Genomic DNA, 16,789 nt, shown 5'->3' on the forward strand with positions numbered 1-16,789 from the left:
AGAAAGAAATTACGGATGTGTAAGTAAGAATGGGAAAAAGGATCTTGAATTTCTATATTTTAAAAAGGCCACAGTTTGAGTTAGATTCTACTGATTAAGTTCTAGAGCCTTCTGAACCATAGGAGTTCCCTTTGAGGTGCTGCACTTCCCAAAAGAAAATAGTAGATATGCAGTGGGCTATGAATTTAGTGTAGCTACACATACAAGAGATGTATGATTCTTACTCTGGTTTTCTGGGGTTTAGTGTTGTCCTTCTCTTCATATTTAATTCCTCTCAGTCTACTTTTGTGTCAGCCCTTCTGTCCTTCCTCTTCAGTATTTTCAGGACAATGGTAAAATTACATACAACTAAACAGCAGAAAATTTACATAAACTTGAGTGGAATTGGGAATTTAGTCAACCACTGCTACCCCTTCAACTCAATGGAAATTTTTGTTCAAGTTAGAAGAGAGAGAGGTTTTTATAGATTATTTTAATAGTACTTAATAAAATGCACTTAAGGTATATTACTATAGAGAATGGCTAACCAAAAATAAATGGAAAGTTCGTCATTCTTATCATGCACTGTCTGTTTGTGCATTAATTGTGTAAGTCCTATTAGGTTAGGTCATTTGCAGAATAATGGAATCTGCTCATTTTCAGTTTTTGTTGGAGTGATTCTTAACCTTCAACAAACATTGTGCTGGCCTTCTGATAGCTTGTCTTGTACTTCCCCCCATTATAGGGGGCTGTAATAGTCAACTCATAAAACACAGGAACTGTTCAGGAGTGATGTCATTTCTAACAGGACTTCTTTACTCACTGCAGCCCATACTTTGTCACAAAGTAGGAATTGAAACACCCTTGGTGGAGAACTGGGTTGTTGCATATTTATTTGTGGTGATTATTGAGATGCCAATATTTGCATATGTCATGAACAGCATAGAGCATTAATGCCTTCACACTTCTCTGATTTTCATAAAGCCCGTCATGCTATAGAGGCCTAGGCAGGGGTTTTTTTTGTGCTAGAGACCTCATAAGCACAGCACTAGCCTAAAGATGGGCTTCATCTCTGTTGTTCCCTCTTATTCCTTCATTTGCTTTGCTGGTAAATGTTAGTATGGCCTCCGGTAAATGCTTTTAGAAAATAATTCTGTGATCTGGGTAAGCATACTCTTAACTCTTTAGTATTCCCTGATTCTCTGCTATTTACAGCCATATCTCAACATTCAAAATTATTGCCTTGGCATAACTTATTCCCCATGGAAAGCGTGGGAATCATGTAAGTGTTTTTAGTTTTGTACTTAAAAATATTAATGCTAAAAATCATCAGTCTCTCAAGAGCACCTGCTTGAAAAATGGGAAAAGGCATTTTATTACAGCAATTTTAAAGAAGGGAAACAGTAATAAGAAGAAAACTGAAAATGCAACCCAAGATGAAGTTCATAAGGAGTGCTTATGCCTTGCAGTGCAAGAATTAAAAAATGCTGAAATTTCTGCTTTTAGTGAATGTTTTTACTTGCATCATCAAATCTGCTTAATGAGCTCCCTATTTCCAAAGCTCCAGGCTGTACACAGACATAGGTTTACAGTCTTAGTGTAGCAGTTGGGCAATAGGATGCAGAGCATTATCTGCTTGAGTAGCACTCCTGTTTATATGGGTTTTCCAAAGGTCTGTGTTGCACACTGCTTCCCACTGGGAATGAGGGGAGAGCAGCAGCCATGCTGAAGCACAATAAATGCAATATGATCATATTTTGCAAACGTCAGGTCCCATATCTGTGTGTGTATCTTGCAGTACCTCATGTGCCAAAGTCTCAGAAGTCTTAGAAGTCTCAGTGTGAGAATGCCATAGTCACAGAAGGGGCTTCTTGCATTTTGCATCTCATCTCACCAAAAAGACAGAAGAGGAAGGCTAGACTAGCTAAAGTGATTTTGTTCCATTGGCTGTTACTAATACCTATCAGGGAAGACTGCTAAAAAACATGGGGAAATCCTGCATCCTCTCCTGCTAGAAGCTCAAGATTCAGTAACATGCAAATTGCTCTTTGGAGATTTTAGTGAAGCCATTGAGACTTCAAACCTGCTGTAGTGTCCAGGCCTGAACAGATTGTATAGCTAGAGGACAAATCTGGCTTTTTTTTCAAAGCCTATAATACTTATTTGCAACAGTAGTTAATTGTCTGTTCTGCTTTGCTGCCCCAGCATTTTCCTTGAGCTGATGCATCAACAGGGCTTTTGGAGTCAAGCACAAGAAGGTACAGGCACAACTGAGAGAAGTGGAAGCTTCTCTCTGAGGGAATTGGGGAAGCAATAGTTCAGTGGATTCTCCCAAAATGAAAAATAGCTGTTTGCTGCAGTGCAGAAAAGGAGCATTTCTGTTTGCAGTGATTAACTGCAAACCATTATGTTTAAGCAAATAAATAGTATTTTCTTTTTACAAGTTAAAAAAAAAACAACACAAAAAACCCCGAAAATTAAAATCAGGCATCTTTTAAAAGTGATAGTGGGATTTGCTGTTCTCATAATCATTAGGAAATGCACCCAGAAGATGCCTGCCTTCTCAAAACTGAAACAACACTAAATTAGACCTAAGGCAACAGAATAGGAATCTCTTGCACTTGCTTTTTTTTTGACACTGTCATGGTGGAGGGATAAAACTTACCAAAGTGGGACCTTAGGACAAACTTGGCAAAACTGGTATAATGGAATTCACTGTTTCAAATGTATTCCCCTTTGAAGTAGGATTTCTTTTATATGATAGCTCCCTAAGGAGAATATCTACATAACTTGCTGAGCACAATTATGCTGTTGACCTGAAGTTCTACTGTTAATATTTTAGATAAGAAAGAAAACTGTGCAAACCTTTCCTTGGAAATAATAGTATACTTGAATTATCATTTCCTTGTAATAATGTTGGGAATCTGGTACTTTTATCTAGTGCCTCCTATAAAAATATTTAAGCAATTGCTTGAATGCTAATGCTAGCACTAAATATTATGTGTCGTATTTAATTAACAATGTTCTGACAACTTCTCAGTTCATGGATAAATGCAAGAGTATCTTTACAAAATGTGTACGTCTAAGCTATTCAAAGCTGTAAGCAAAGATATTTATTGGATTTCTAAAAAGCAGATGTTTAAGTTTCTTCTAGGTGAAAACACGAGTAAGATTTGTAAGGATAGGAATCTGTACTGTGGTGTAGTTGTATAGAAAAATGGACAACCAAAATTTCAGGTGCTTTGCAGATCTGTACATGAATAAGTCCCTGAAATTTGAATCCTTGTGCAAGAAGTTCTGATTCCTAGACTTTGAAAAAGAATTGGAAATACCACAGGATCCAATTTACTCCTGGTTTCAGGATCTTAGAAACATACTCCAAGATGTATTATGCTTTTGTTATGTTTGTTTCTGGTCCTTCCTGGATTGAGGAATAGTGGAGGCATACACAGGGGGTTTTGTCTTACAGTTTGTGTTAGAAAATGCTGTTTTGCATTAGGATTATGTAAGGTCATAGAGCATTTCTTAGTGGAGAGTCCCACTCTCTGGTCCATGTCCTTCTGACACAGTTAAAGTGACCACTAATGGCACTGAACTTCCAAAATGGTTGGCAGTTCATGAACACTTTGCCTCAGCTATGCAGAGTAAGAAGATACCCCACTTTTGTTACAGATCTGTACCCTTAACATGTCTTGATTGCCACTGAAGAAACTAAATATAGTGCAAGAGGTAAAGGTGTCCAACCTGCAGAGACACTGGGTTTTGGTTTATACAATGTGATCCTAATTTAAGGCCAATAAGTGAACTGCTGACCATTTTCTAATATCCTCTGTTGGCTCTGAAATAAGGGGTTTGTAGGATTAGATTGTTAAAATCGTGTGACTCTTGCTGATCATGAGATCTTAGCCCTACTCATATTTCTTGAATTAAGATCAGAGTCGTGTGGGATCATTGCCATGACCTCAATAGTAGTTTGAATTGAAAAATTCAGAGGCAAATAATAGATAATTCAGTTCATGAGAAGTGTGCCAAATTTCTCCTGAATATTCTGTAACTAAAGTGTTCTAATAATCAGCAAATATCTGTGCTTCTGGAAAGGAGGTTTTTTTTCAGAGAATGCATTTGAACTAATGAATATTTCATTATTTTAAAACTATTTATTATTGAGTTTCTAGGAATTTGGCTTTTTTTTTCCTCGTTATGCAGGGGTACTTTAAAATAACCTACAAGCTGTGTGCTGTGACTTAGAGTATGTCTCAACTGTGGTCCATGTGCTCCCTCTCTAGTGACCTAACAGGAATTGTGTATTCCATCCTGCAAGACTGACAGGTGTGAAGGCATACTATGTTTTGTGACGCTGAATAGTTTTTTGGAGTTTTTTTAATGTCTGAGGTTGTCTTCAAGTCCTTTTGGAGAAGAAAGTTTTGCAGTCTGTGTGCATTCAGAAGTAGCCACTGGTTTCAGGAGTTGCACTGGTGTGGCAGCTGGTCAGCAGGCTGTAGGTATTGCTGCCCAGAGTTAAAGGCCACCTCGGTGCATTTGCTGGACTTTTCCACTTTCTGGACATTTCCAACAAGCCTCTCCCTTTCAAGTTTCCCTTCCTGTTCTATTCCTGTTACATTATGGTTTGTACCACGAAGCCAACTGACTTACCCACAGGAGCTGTCACCAAAGGCTGTCTGTTGGGTTTAACCATATAAGATGCACCACTCTGCACTGATTTTTATATTGCAGTATGTGAATATTTTAGATTTGTCTCTCAAAGCTCCATATAATGTGTTTTTATACAGGAAAGATAAACAGGAGAAGTTGAATACTTCGTTCATCAAAGTGGTTACTCAGATGTAGTCTGATTTATTTACTGCAGCTGTACCTTTCTTTAAAGGTGCTGGGAAAGTGTTGTTTCTATAGAAAAGCCAGTATGGCCAAGACATTCTTGCACTTGAATTCAACTTAAACAGCAACAGGATTAAATCTTTAAAAGCTTGTTAAAATACAAAGAAAATGCTTCAAATATGATATGTCAAGTAAAAATTGTGCTTAAAGTATAAAAATAAGGTAGTTGCTGCACTTTGCCTTTTAGATGCTTTGGTTTTGGATTGGTAGCTGCAAAGCAAATGCACCCTGAGAGCCCCATCCACCTCACCCTCTCACCTGTTCAAGGTGCCTTTGTTGAGGATCTCTATCAAAGACCATTTATGATGTCTTTTCAATCTTTGACTTGCACCTTGAGTGCATCTGCAGCTTGTCAAGGTTCCCTGGATTAAATCACCAGTGAGACATTTGCACTTGACTTCAGCAAAGAGAGGAACTGCTTCCTGCTTCACTCTGTGGGTGCCAGAACCAAATGAGAGACGCTTCATGTACGTGGAAAGAACTTCAATTCTGTCTGTCTGCAGCCTTATTATGGCTTGTAAAGCAATTAAGTAGGACTTAGGACACTGTTCTCCCAGACAGAAAAGCCTTAGGACAGAAAAATATACTGTATTACTCTACATATTAGTGCTGTTGCCAGATTTAAGAAGTTTCATTTCATTATTGGTACTGTGCCTATTTTGGGTGAAAATGTGCTGCAAAACGGTGAGGTACTACACCCACACTTAAAATATTTCTCTTCAGATATGGTTATAAAAATGGGAGTCATTCAGCAGGACACTTAAAATATGTATCAAACTGCTAATATGGAGAAGTTAATCAGAATTTGTATCCTGAAATACTCCATATCACTAGTGCAAAACATTATTGAAGTCCATTGTAAACATCACAGTTTCAGTTAAAAGCCATTTCCAAGATCAAAGATAGATTAAATGAGCTACAGCCTGTATGAGGAATTCCTCATGAGGAATTAATAGTAAAGCTGGTCATAATCTTTCATGCTTTGGCTAAAAATATTAGCACCATAAAAATTCTTCAGGGGGCAGAGTTGAGGTGGTGGATGCAGAGTGATCAAATCATAAAAGAGGCACATTTTCTCTTTTTATGGAGAGGCCTCTTTCAAATCTGTCATATGATGGATTTGAAATTAAAAATTAATGTACACTCAGTTTTTCAGACAGCCATCTTTCTACAGCTTCATTATTAATAATAATTTAATCTTAGCCAGCTTTTTTTTTCTTGAGCTCTTGATGATTCATTTGTCCTATTTGTTTAGCATCAATCTAAGAAAAAATACTCAGCTCGTAAAGTTAAGGAAGTGTTCCATATTAATAAACCAATGCAAAATCAGTCTCCAATGCATTTTGCAGAAGTGTTTAATCTGTAGTTCTTTGAATTAAAGTGTAAATAGTGTATAAATAGCAAGCAAATAATGTGACTCGATTTCCTATTTAACCTGTATGCAGTATTTTTTGAGTATTTGTTTTGAGTATTTGTAATTTTTCCTCTCAGCACAACATGAGGAATGATGAAGCCATTTTCATGGCTGATATTATATAAAATATTTTTCAGCTAATGTCCACAGTGTAGAGATTGCTTTGTTGGCATGTCAGAAAATGAGACATGGGAAGCAAGTGGATGCATAGCAGCTGTTGGGAAAATAAACATGCAGCATTAAGTAAAATAAAAGTTAAAAATGTGTGATTGCATTTACAGGGTCCTGATCCAAAGCCATTAAATTAATTGACATTTTTGCTTTCATAAAAATATTTCACCAATATTAGGCGAATTATAAATAGTTGAGTAATCAGCAGCAGCCCCTCCAAGTCAAGAGATTTTGAATTTTACAACCTAACAAGACAAGGGAGTGTCACTGTCCCTTCTCATGGGACATTCTGTTCCGAGTCGTGCAGCAAAGCAGAAAAACTGCTTCTCTTGATTAGTTAAGTTAATTCAGATGTCTGGAATATGTACAAACAATAAAAGTTTCATCTCTAATGTGTATTATTTTGGAATTAGTGGCATAAATTTAATTTCCCATCATTTAGACCATGCATGCAAGTTTTTTGTAGTAGCATAAATGGTTGTGTATAATGTTGAAAGCATTTTAGCTGAAAATCATCATTGTTGACAGGGCAAAGAAGAAGCAGTGTCTGGAATAACTGGGTCCTTGACCCTAAATTTTTTAAGTTCAAAGCTTGTACCTTCTGTTTGGATTTTAAAAGGTAAATTGGCGAGCAAGATACAGCCAAGGGTGTTACTAGATTTTGTCAAGCAAATTCTTTTGTAATAAAATTGAAAATCTGAGTAGAGCCTTTAGAGAAAAGGTTGTTCTGTTCCTGTGTATTTAAACAATGTCTGTGTGTGTGTGTGTATATATATATATATACACACACACACACACACATATTTATTAGATAATGCAACTGTAGTATTGCATAAATTATGCACATATATGTGGCAGGAGTTTCTGACCTTAAGGGCTGAAAACTATGGTCACATAGATGAAGAAAGTAGGAATGACAAGGAACAGAGGCTTCTGTGTCACCAAACCACTGACTTGCCCATAATAGCAAAGTGAATGCACTGCCCAGTGGGATACCGAATCCATATTTTATCAATCCCTACCTAGTATCTGATTTGCAAATCACTTTTTTTTTGTGCAAGAGATCCTGCTGGCATTTTCAGAATGCTTAGTGCTCCAAGGAGTGCTGCGAGGTCAGTGTAGAGGATATGAATCCTTCTGCAATTAGTCCTGTGACAGCCCCCTGGAATCTCCTTTGAGATAAGAAAAACTACTTGTTTAGAATGACTCATGTTAGAAAAATGCAAGGTCTTCTTCCTATCTTTTTAGAATATTATTGGTTAGGTTTGGTTCTTTATAATTGGTTGTCCCAAACAAAGAAAGATAATGTAGTTGGCCAAAATGTGTTAACTCTGTTTTTCATTGGTTTATTTGTGATCCCCCCAAACCCTATAAAAGTACACGTGTGATCCCCCATTTTTGGATCTGTAGCCTGACCCCTTCACGGACAATAATAAAGCCTGTGGGAAAAGTCTGAGCTGCTCTCCCGCTCTTTTTATGCCGGCTGGAAACTACAGGTTTCTGTGAGAAGCTCAGCACCTGAAAGGCTAGCACTCACAAACCTTGGAACTTTCCCCTGCCCAATAACAACAACTGGGCAGGGAACACGACAAAAAGTTATAGGTCAGGACCCTGTAGATGTTCTGACAAAAAAAAATCTTGTTCTGAAAAGGAAGTGGAGGGACTAGCCAAAGGGCTTCATGAAGAGTAACAGGAGCATTTGGCAACCTCAGGGTACTCATGTGCCCCTACCTTGTTTGGTCTTTCTGCATTGTGTAATGCACTGGTTTTCTGTGCACGACTCTGTGTTTTGTTCTGCCTAAACCATAAAATAGTCCATGCAATAGGAAGAAAGTACAGGAAAACCACATCCTTGGCATCCGTGTGTGTTGTGTGTGCTGCTGGCTGGCTGAGAGTCACGTGGCCATCGGGGAGAAACTGTTGAAAAAGGTTTCCAAGCTGTCTTTGATTTTTCTTTCTTTTCCTACAGCGTAAACATGCGAAGTCTTGAGAAACAGTTTTCTAAGATTGATCTGTGTTTGGTTTGTTGAGTTTTTTTCCCCACAACTACTGATACAACTGTCCTTTTCACCAGCTTTGTTCCCTGGCATCAGGAATACCTGGGAGTGTTCTGTGCAGCTGAGGAGCTGACTGGGCAGCGGTGTGGGAAGGTGCTTTCCTTTGACCAAATCCTTGTGTTTGTGTCTCCCCTCCAGCGCTGCGGAGCCGCTCAGGACGCTCCATCATCAATGGCAACTGGGCCATCGATCGCCCGGGCAGGTACGAAGGTGGTGGGACAATGTTCACTTACAGACGCCCCAATGAGATCTCCAGCACCGCAGGGGAGTCATTTTTAGCTGATGGGCCAACAAATGAAGTCCTTGATGTCTATGTGAGTTAGTATTTAAATTATTCTTCCTGATGGAAAAGAAATTGTTCCGTTTGTTGTTAATATGCAACACTAAAATGGCATTCAGTACCAACTCTTTGTTACTTTAATTTTGAAATGTTAGTTTTGATATTTTACACTTCTTTGCTGTGGGTATCCATTTTGCTCTGGATCATAGGAAATCTAAATCAAGCCTGTTTCTATCAGACTTAACTGATCCAGTTAAAGTAATTGAACTTGTTCAGTAAAATAGAAATAAGGCATACAAATGTTCAAGACTTTTGTGAACTGGATTTTTTCTGGATACTTTCCTATTGAAATAAATTTGGCATCATTTAATTTTAAAGTGAAGAAGCAAATACTTAAGCCAGACAAGGCCTCTCACCATCTCAGTTTCCTTTAAAAGAAACAAGTCCATATGTAGGATTTGAAGCAGGGCAGTTTTAATATGAATATGTGATAGGAGATAGATAGGAGCCATAGATAATGGCTCTTTGAGAAAGAAAGAGAGAAGACAAATTGTGTCTGAGCGGGAGAAATCATACTGAGAAAGCTTTTTACTTCAGATGGGAAGGGTTTTTAGTTCATCATACTGAAATAAAAATTATAACTGGAATTGATTACAACTTCTTCCAAGATAAATGGTGTATTGTGAGATTATACACTCCCACACAGTAAAATTCTTTTCTTGAAAAAATTCGATTAACTGAATATATGATTCTTCTATCCAGCTGTGGCTTTTTTGTCCTTGAGTGCAATATGGGGTGGAAACGTGAGTGTGCTGGATAATTTCATAGAAAAATTAATAGTAACTACATTGCAGCTTAAGACACCTGATTACCTAGCTGGGAAAAGTTAGATGTCGGCAAAGTTACTCCCATCTGCTATATGGTGTCTAATAATTATGCTAACACTAGAATCATTAAGGTTGAAAAAGACCTCTTAGATCATCTAGTCCAACTGATCCAAACTTCTTTCCCAATTGATTGTAATGTATGACTGGGAAAAGGCTGGAAAAATAAACAGTTGGGCTCCTAAACTGTGCAATGCAGACTCTGTATTTTTCAGATGTTTGCGTTACTGTGCAGTTACAGGGTTTGTGAGTTGAGGCTTGGCCTTGAGTTTTTATTTTCAGCCAGTCAATAATGGCATAGTACATAATGACCTGGAGAGAAAATGGTTAGGAAGTGGATTAAACAGGTGTTTCCAAAGTAATACCATAAAAAAGCCTTAGGTTTTGGTGTCGTTTGATGTTTTGATGTTTGATATTGTAATGTTTTGGTTTAGGCTTAGGCTTTGGTTTAGGCTTACTCTAAAACAGCTGCCATGATGGGTGCAGGTTTACCAGCTTTGTTCTGTGGCTGCTGTTGTGTATTGCCACTTCTGATTTGACTCTCACCTGAGATGTTTCTGGTTGATAGGAGGAATACTGCAATTCAGTATAAGATGATAATTTAGTCTCTTTTTTAAGATAGTGTGGGAAGATAAAGGTGAATAGTGCTAGATGCAAGAAGATCAATGCTCAGTATGACACGGCCTCTCTCCTGGGTTTGAAATGTGTAGCCAAGCAGATACAGATGTCTTTTTTAAGACTTCATCTTACAGTGCCTGAGTCATGTAACTCTCCATTCACCCATACTCATGATCTTTATGCTCAGTGTAGAAAAACGAAGAGATTTGCAGATGGGAACTCCAAAGGGCTTTTTGTTCTGTTTTCCTGAGATCATGCTGTCTTTCTTCCACTCTGAAATATAGAGTAAAAAGCTTTCTGATTTACAGGAGGTTATAAGTAACAAGAAAAAGACAGAAACACTATCCAAGTGTAAGTATTGCTACAAAGATTTAGGTCCACTAACTCAAAGCAAAACTATGCTATCATTTCAGGTATTTTCCTGCAGGAAAGCTGGAACAATATATTAATTAGGGACTTCATCAGTTAAGCTGTCTCTAAGATATGCCTGTCAGTTGTTTTGAGAAATGTGATGGAGAAACCGTCACATGGGAACCACTGGGAAGTTGTTCCTGGAACCATCTGAAGGACAGGGCCCGGTTCTGGAAGGGGAAGTGTACTCTACTGCTGAAGTCAGTTTACAGTTCTTGGTTCTTTCAGGACCCCAAAGAGGGTGTATTTTTTGGATAAGAAAGTGACACTGGAAGGACTCAACCTTAAAAAATATACTGCAGGCAGTGCATTATTAGATGGCTTAGAAAAGTGAATGCTCTCTGAGGGACAGCTTTAGAGGAACAGCTATTATATTTGACAAGGAAAGAATGATTTTGACATGAGTCAAAACAAAAGTCTGAATCCCTAGTTGGTATTAATAGATGTGAATTTACTGAAGCCTTGAAATGTTAGTTGTCCTCTGCTGGGTCACTGGGCTATTAGGACAGCAGGATATTTTACTTTTAGGTCCATGGATTGTGAGAACCAAAGAGCCAGAGCAAGCTCTGGTGTTTGCTTGTGGGTTTGTTATTTTGGGTTTTTTGTTTGTTTAATTTAGTTTGGTTTTAAAATGTACTTGGAGTATAGTCTGAGGCTTCTATCAGACTAATCCCCACAGAGACTTCAGGCTAAAACATAAGTGTCAATAGTAGCAGCACTGAAGTAATCACAGCTAAAGTGGTGAAACTAGCAGCTGCATTTGTAGTGTTGGGTATGCTCAGGCTCAGAGCAGCAATGCAGTAGAAGTCAGTTGGGAATGGAGTGTGCTAACAGTTTAAAAAAGCTGTCCTGAAGTCATATCTTTCTCAGGTCCTGCTGGTCCCAACTGCTTAAACAAGCACACCCAGAGTAACAGTGGCTGTCAGAGTCATACTCCTGTCAGCCCACATGGGCTTGTGCAGCAGCATTCTGAAAACCCTGAGCTTCATTTTCACATTTAAAGGAGAAAACCTTCTGGTTCCTGCCTGTGATTCATGAAGAACACGTTGATAGAGTTGTGGTTTGCTCTAAGGCAGCAGGAGTCTGGCTGCACTTATGTTGTATCTTCGTTCAGTTGAAAATGAGTGTGGAAGGATGCAGGAGAGCTGTGGGTGATCTTCAGCTGCTGCAGCAAGTCCATGGCCCTTTGGGATCTGCTCCCTGATCTTTGCTGAGCAGTGCTCATGGGGAGGGCAGCAGGACAGCCCCAGTTTGAGCTGGTGGTTGCTGGGGCTCCATGGGGTGCTGAGGGAGCTGCAGGGTGCTGGAAGAGCAGCTGGCTTTGCGATGGGCGCAGAGGAATGTGTGTGTGCTGGCTGCAGGTGCTGTCCTCCAGCCTCTGGGGAACCTTTAAAATGCACTACGCTGCATGTCTAGGCCTGGGGGTTGTGGTATTTTGTTTTTTCTGCTTTGTTTCTTCTTTGCTTTTGTTTCCTCAGGCGTCTGTCGACTTCCTGCTATCTGAGACTGTTTTGATGACCTTAGGACCATCTCTTCTGCTGCTGAGGCCTGGTGTGAGCCTCTGCTGCTCCCGTTGCTGACGGGAGAGGCTGTGGCTGGCACAGCCCACAGGCACACCTTGGCCCCAAGCATGGCAGTCTTAGGTTTTTTCAAAGAACATTTAGACAAACAGTTTCTCTGCCATCATAAGCTAGCTCAGTTTGCAAACATAGGAACTTGTATTTACTTCTTCGCAAACAGTAACTTGTATTTTCCTATTTTTGCATATTTTGGAGGCAGTCATTAACCATTGCTTCTATCCCGACCATAATGTTATTTAATGATTAATAACATTATGTAGTTGATCAATTCAACTTGATATTTAAGTATTAGTAGCATAACAAGTGGAAGAACTCAATGTATGGCTGGTTTTCTTTTTAGATGATACATCAGCAGCCTAACCCGGGTATACATTATGAATATATCATTCCAGGAGACAATGTCATTAGTCCTCAGTTGCTTGCTCACAGGAGGCCAGGTAAAATGCCACCATTTCCTTTTATCAAACACATGTTGTTACTTAATAATCTAATGGAGAAATTCATACCAGTGAATTCAGTGTAAATGCTGCCATTGATGTGGGAGAGGCCCAGAATTTCACCCTACATGTTGAATGAGAGCTCAGCATAGATTTGGTAAAACTTCAGAGAATTAAAACTGGCAGGGTTTGTTATGCTTTAGCTGGGAAGATTGCTACTTTGAGTAGGAATGTTGTAACCATGTCTCAGAAATTAAATAGAACATGATCTTTCTTTTCAGAGTCTTTTTCTTTTTGAGATTATTTAAAACAACCCTCCACAGTTCCCCTTTCCTCTTGGAACTGGAGAGGATCAAACAGAACAGTGTTCTCTTCCCAAGCAAGAATCTGGGCAGCTCCTGCCTGAGCTGTGGGTATGTGATGTGTGTACTCCTAGGAAGTTCTGAAGGACAGGAGAAACTTTGCAAGTGATTTTGGTCCTCCTTTTAACATTTGTGACTTGCTTTGACAAATTTCTGAGTGTTCGGTATGTTCATAATGAGGAGCAGCTGTGCTGTGACATGGGGAGATTCAGAATGCAGAGCACAGAGCAAAACAAAAACGTTTTGGAAATTTTGACACTGGGTGCATTAACTCTATGTTGTCTTTGGAGATTCTTCCATTTTTAGTTTTTAATGTACTCGCTGGATAAGACTTGATTATCTTAGTTTAAAACGGCACAGTCTTTGCAGGTCACTATTAGGCTGTTTCTACACAGCAGATAAAAGTTGCTTCCAATTCTTCAGTTCTAATTCTTAGAGAATTATAACACAGACTTAATATTTTCACGTGAGGCTCATTGTTTTACTTCTCTGTTATTGTCCATCATCAGGGGAGCCATTTAATGGTCAGTTAGGAATGCCAGAAAGTACAAGTCATGAGGATGAGGATTTGCATAGAGAGACAGACATTCTCACTGGACAGTCAGCTGGAACTTTTCCAGTTATTCAGCCAGGAAGATTTCCTTCTCATCAGCCAGAAAACCAGGTGCCTGCTATGCAACCAACAAGACAAAACAGGGAATACAACTGGAAACAGGTTGGAAAAACTGAGTGCACTACTACATGTGGGAAAGGTAAGTGCTTTGTGTATGCACAAAACATTGTTAGACCTGCTGTTTTCTGTTCTCTTATGACCAAAAGTCATGTCACTACTGTTACCTGTGCTTATTTTTAAATCAGTAGAAACAGCAAAATCAGAAATAGAAAGCATGGAAATTGTAAGGCGAGATATGACATTTGCCTCTGAAAGGAAATATTTCAGCATTTATGGCAAGCTGCTCTCTCCCATACCCTTGATACACAGCTGCTTTCCTCAACATTCTTTGGCATTCTTTACCATTCCCTTTTGCCTTTTCAGCTTTGTCAAATATGCCCACCGTGCTTTTTGTGTCTTTGTCAACAGTTTTCTGATCTTCACAGGAAGGTTTCACAGGCATTTCATGAGACATATCTTTGTTTCACTGGATGTTGCTGGAGCAGCACTGATGTGACTTCAGAAATCTGAGGTTTTAACAGGGAAGAAGTGGCAAGGAAAAGGGGTGGAAAGGGCCTGGTGAGATTTTTGGGAAGTGGTGCATACTTCTTGCATATTCTGCAAAGATTAAATTCTGCAGATTCAATAATGCAGAATACAAGCAATTACTTGGAAGAATAAGTTTTTGTGATGGCAACAGTGAAATCTTTTGTACTGTGCATAGCCACCCACCACCATACCCATAAAACTTCAGAGATTTAAAATAAACATGTACCAGTGTGGGAGCTCAGCTGACTGTCACCAGTTCCTATACATGTAGAACATTTGCTTCTTAATTAGTTTGAGAGAACACTTTGTGAATTTGGTCCGAGGCCAAAAAAAAAAGAAAAAAGAAAATGTTTCTCCTTGGAGAAATTACTGCAAAAGTACTAGACCTAAAATACAACCAGTAAAAATCAGACTTCTTAAAGTCAGCCCTTTTGTGGAGAAAAATATTTTAGTTGGCATTTAAGCACACAGTGCTTTTACTACAAGTCATATAGGCAGAATCCATAATTGTGTCTGATTATTGGCTAGCAGCAATCAGTCTGTGTCAACTAATGAGTGACTGAATTCCCATATTCAAGGTGAATTTTAGTATCCAAATCAGGTAATTTATCGTGCAGTTGCAGGAACACATCAGGGTAAATGTGTTCTTCCTGTCCATCATAGAAATCTTGGTTGTGTATGCCATGGCCTTTATCAACATTGGCACATAATTCTTGTCCTTTCTGCAGAGATCTGGTCACTCTTGGCAGTGTTATTAATGAAATCTGAGTCAAAATGAGGTAGTGGAACTGTAGGACTTAAAAAATGGGAATTAAAAAAAAATAATAATTTCAGCCTCCTATTTACTCCATGATATTTAGCAACAGAACAGCCAGAAGTGTCTATTTTCCCATTATATGAAAAATGTGTGCATGTTCTAATTAAGCTAAATTCAAGAGAAACTGGATCTGGAGAGCTGGATCCTGAGACTGTTGAGACCCTTGTGAGCATTTCTTGTGATCTTGGTGAGACACCTGTGACTCTCTGATGGCCCTAAGGCTTTTCAAGCCAAACTAGTTTATATAGGCTGACAAAGGGAGTAGAAGAATCAGGAAAAAAATCTGTACTACTTAAGGCTGTGTTTTCATTTTGCATCAGTCAGTATAGGACACTTTCTGCTTTATTCTTTCCTCTATATTTTCCATTTTCTTCTACTTTATTTCTTCATGCAGAAATATAGATGATGGTTTTTAATTATGTTTTTTATGATTCACCAAAGTTAAATAATCTTAGGAAATTCCAATTTGCAAGAAGAAAAAAAGAAGTTATTTTTGTGCTACCTAAGGAAAAGAGAGGCAAAATTAACAGTTTTGATGAAAACCTGTGAGATTTCAAAGCACGTTTGTAAAACTTTGGCTTAGAAAAAATACTTACCTTTTTTTTACAAAGTGAAAATGCTTCCCAGGAGAACTGCCACTAGAACTCTTTTCCTAGATTTCCATTTAAAATGACTGAGCAAATAGATCTGCTGGAATTTGTGCAGTGTGGAAACTGCTACTGCATCCTGTCAGCTCTTACATTTGGAAATTTTGCATAAAACCTTTGTCTCTATTTCTTCTTGTCAGGTTACACTCTTCCTTTCTTAAAAGTGTTGGATGCTGCTGTTATTGAGCAGAGTCTTTTGCAATTCTTTACTTAATTGTCTGTTTAATTTCAGGATCACAGTACCCAATTTTTCACTGCGTCAACAGAATCACTCACGAGGAGGTACCCGAGGGTTACTGTGACAGCAGCACCAAACCCATTCCAGAAGAGGAGGCCTGCAACCTCTTCCCATGCCCTGCTTTGTAAGATGCTATCATTTAAGCCAAGTGAAATAAGCCAGTATCATTGAGATCTTGCACATCAAAGAGGCTATTCTAAGTAGGAGAGTAGTTTGAGCTTCTAAATACAGTTCACTTGTCTCATGAATTGTAGTGGATTTTTTTTTCCATAGTTGTTGTGGGTTTCTTCCCCTTCACAGGGGGCAATAGCATGTGGAGTAGACAAAAGGGAACCTGGAAATTAGTAGGTGTAGCAGTTTCTCAAAATGTGTGATTGTTCAGACAGACACAATCTGTGTGGTCTCCGTGGGTACACTTTTTTCAACTGAGAGGCTTCTGCATATGCCTGTGTAAAGAACAGGGTCTGCAGGTTCTGCTACTCCACATGAGATCAGTGTGCTATAGTGGCCACACTTCCATTATTTAAAGATGAGATAGTGTTCACGACAGCCCCCTTGTACATTCACCTCTCTTCCCTGAACTGAGCAGTTCTTTGGCTCCAAGACTTGGTTCTGAGGTGGTGTTCCTTGTTTCCAGCACACTGATACAGCCAGCTCAGGTGTGGTTTGTTTCTGAATCACACTTGTTATTTGGAGACTCTGAATTGCAATTGGCTGAGCAACTTGTTTGAAACACTCAAAAATTAAAAATATAAATAAACATTTAAAAACCACCTAAAAGGACAGTTCATCCAGGG

The 16,789-nt window shown here is 38.8% G+C and overlaps 1 protein-coding gene across 2 annotated transcripts in view; it reads left to right on the forward strand.

Annotated features, from left to right (window-relative positions):
- THSD4 (thrombospondin type 1 domain containing 4) overlaps positions 1-16,789 on the forward strand; it is a 222,314-nt gene that overhangs the window by 189,541 nt on the left and 15,984 nt on the right. For both annotated transcript variants that reach the window (XM_062501530.1, XM_062501531.1), the window contains 4 exons: positions 8,656-8,831; positions 12,631-12,727; positions 13,599-13,841; positions 15,987-16,116. In XM_062501530.1, the coding sequence (XP_062357514.1) occupies positions 8,656-8,831; positions 12,631-12,727; positions 13,599-13,841; positions 15,987-16,116 (646 nt within the window). The remainder of the gene's footprint in view (positions 1-8,655; positions 8,832-12,630; positions 12,728-13,598; positions 13,842-15,986; positions 16,117-16,789) is intronic.

Source organism: Cinclus cinclus, chromosome 13 (assembly GCF_963662255.1).
Source record: "Cinclus cinclus chromosome 13, bCinCin1.1, whole genome shotgun sequence".
Classification (NCBI taxonomy): Eukaryota; Metazoa; Chordata; class Aves; order Passeriformes; family Cinclidae; genus Cinclus; species Cinclus cinclus.